We start from the raw sequence: 2,625 nt of genomic DNA, 5'->3' as shown, positions 1-2,625 counted from the left end.
AGACTCAGTGAAGCAGTATAGGGCAAAAGCAGAACAGGGAAGTCGGAAGGGTTGGGTGGGAAAACAGGGGGAGGGAAGAGGGCTTATGTGACTTTCGGGGAGTGGGGGTCTAGAACAGGGGAAATCATTTGAAATGTAAAAAAAAATATATATCGAATAAAAAAATGCCAAAAAAGAAACATTAATGCACAACAAGTTGTATTTATACATTTATTCACATCTATACAATGATGACAAAAAGAGGGAAAAGAAAGCCATGAAGTTGAAGAGGGCACAGAATGGGCTGAATGGATGAGGGCAGATTGATATAAATATTAGACACATACATGACATTTAAAACAAAATTCCAAAAAATCCAAAATGTAACTAATTAAATTAGTATTGAAAAAGGAAGAAACAACATTTAAAGGAACAGGGTTCAATTGGGAAGAGGGAAACAGGTCAACAGGACACCAGAGTTTAGCATATGGACCTGAGACAGCCCAGCCTAGAAGAGAGGGTTTGGATGGGCCATGAGGTTTCTGAAGAAGTGAACAGCTTCTGAGGGACAGCAACTGGTTTCCCTCTCACAGTCCCTTTCTGGCCACATCCTCTGAAACAACATTGTCCCAAGCACACAGCAGCCCTGCTGCATTACTTCATGGTGGGAATTATAATGCTCTGGCACCAAGAACTCTCAGGCATATAGCAAACTTCTGCTGACACCCTCCAGGATGTGATACACTTATGCCAGGGAAGCTGCTGATTAGCATTGTTCATTCAGAGTGCACAGCATGGAAGGCAAAGATGGGCTGTATTTCTTCACACATGCACACAGCATGCCAAGAGCTTGCAGCAGAAATCTCTTTCAGAGTTACTAAAAAGTGGAAGGAATCTTTTTTTTTTTAAAGATATTCTACTTACAAGACAGAACAATTGCCCTAAAACCTCCAGAACACTTTTCATCCCCAGGTCTCCTACCTACAAGTCAGTCACAACCAAGATTGAGTAGCCTTTATGGATAAAATGACAATGTGGGCATAAAGAAGTGTTTATGCTGTAGCTCCTATACTGCTGCAAGCAGAGAGGGCTAGGATATGCCACACCAACATTTGATGCTTCCTGAGGATTTACTTAACCGCCACAGGACTTCCTGGTGAAGGGCAGCAGTCCAAAACTTGTCTCTTATAGTTCAACTAGGTGTATCCTCAGAAAAAGGAACAGAGACTTCTACCTAACCTGTGATCCCTCAGTCCAGCTGGCTGAATGCAGTGGTGATGGCAGTCTCAGCAGTAGGACAGAAGTTTCTGAAGTGCAACTTTGACATCCTTGTTCCTCAGAGTATAGATGAGGGGGTTCAAGGTGGGTGCCACCGAGGTGTAGATGATGGACACCACCTTGTCCTTGTTCAGTGAGTAGCTGGATGAAGGGCGAATGTAGGTGTAGATGATGGTGGAGTAGTACATGGAGACCACGATGAGGTGTGCAGAGCAGGTGGAAAAGGCCCGTTGCTTGCCCTCAGCTGAGCGTATCTTCAGGATACTGGCCACAATAAAGCCATAGGAGAGGATGATCACAGAGAAGTTCCCAACAGCAAAGAACACATCTGCTGCAAAGGCCATGTCCTCGTTTACTTGTGTTGGAGCACAGGAGAGCTTCAAGAGTGGAGGAATCTCACAGAAGAAGTGCTCTATCACATTGGAGTTGCAGAACGGTAGACGCATCATAAGGCCTGTGTGCACACTAGTGTTAAACAGGCTGATGGCCCAGTCAATGCCAGCCAGGAATGCACACACCCTGGGGCCCATCCAGGTACTATAATGCAGAGGGCAGCAGATGGCCACGAAGCGGTCATAGGCCATAGCTGAGAAGAGCAGAAGCTCTGCCCCCATGGACCCTGTGAAGAAGAAGAGCTGGGTCATGCAGCCCCCATAAGAGATGGTCCTTCCCCACAGCATAGTGTCCAGTAGCTTGGGTAAGATGGTGGAGGTGCACAGGATGTCCACCACGGCCAAGTTGACCAGAAAGAAGTACATGGGGGTATGCAGGGTTGGGCTTGCACTGATTGTCACCATAATGAGCAGGTTTCCTGAGATTGCAGCCATGTATAGGCAGAAGAAGCCGAGGAGAAGTGGTACCCGAAGGTGAGGCATTTCTGAGAATCCCAGGATGAGGAAATCTGTGACCAGTGTCTGATTCATCAGAAAGCTGGAGTGGACTTAGGATCCAGGGGCAGTAAGTTTTCTGTGGCAGCTCTGATAGGATCTGAAGATGAAAGACATGCTCTAGTTCCAGTTCGTGCTAACAACCCAACCCAGATGTGGTGAGACTCACCTAGAACCCAAACCTCAGTGTTACATGGGGGTAAGAATAGGACTCTGTACCAGCAAATACTGTAGACATCATACTAGTTGCAAGACTTCTAGGAGACTGATGTAGCTTCTCACAAACCTTTGAGATATAGGATCTTTCTACACTAGGAGGTTTCTTTCCCCAGAACTTCAGTTAGTATGGAGCAGAAACAGGAATATTCCATGGAGTGAAAGTCTGTGTATCCTGGTAACAGGAATAGTTGTGACTAACTTCTATTCAGGAGCTCAGACAGTGAATGGGAACAGGGAAGAAAGAAAGATGACAAAATGTCCC

The 2,625-nt window shown here is 45.8% G+C and overlaps 1 protein-coding gene across 1 annotated transcript; it reads right to left on the bottom strand.

The window, feature by feature from the left end:
• Positions 1-1,265: 1,265 nt before the first annotated feature.
• LOC127678834 (olfactory receptor 13G1-like) lies at positions 1,266-2,180 on the bottom strand. Its single transcript, XM_052174095.1, has one exon. The coding sequence runs from the start codon at positions 2,178-2,180 to the stop codon at positions 1,266-1,268; it is 915 nt and encodes a 304-aa protein (XP_052030055.1).
• Positions 2,181-2,625: the final 445 nt, after the last annotated feature.

Source organism: Apodemus sylvaticus, chromosome 1 (genome assembly GCF_947179515.1).
Source record: "Apodemus sylvaticus chromosome 1, mApoSyl1.1, whole genome shotgun sequence".
NCBI lineage: Eukaryota > Metazoa > Chordata > Mammalia > Rodentia > Muridae > Apodemus > Apodemus sylvaticus.
The sequence above is the reverse complement of the archived record's forward strand: the minus strand, read 5'-3'. Positions and strand labels throughout refer to the sequence as shown.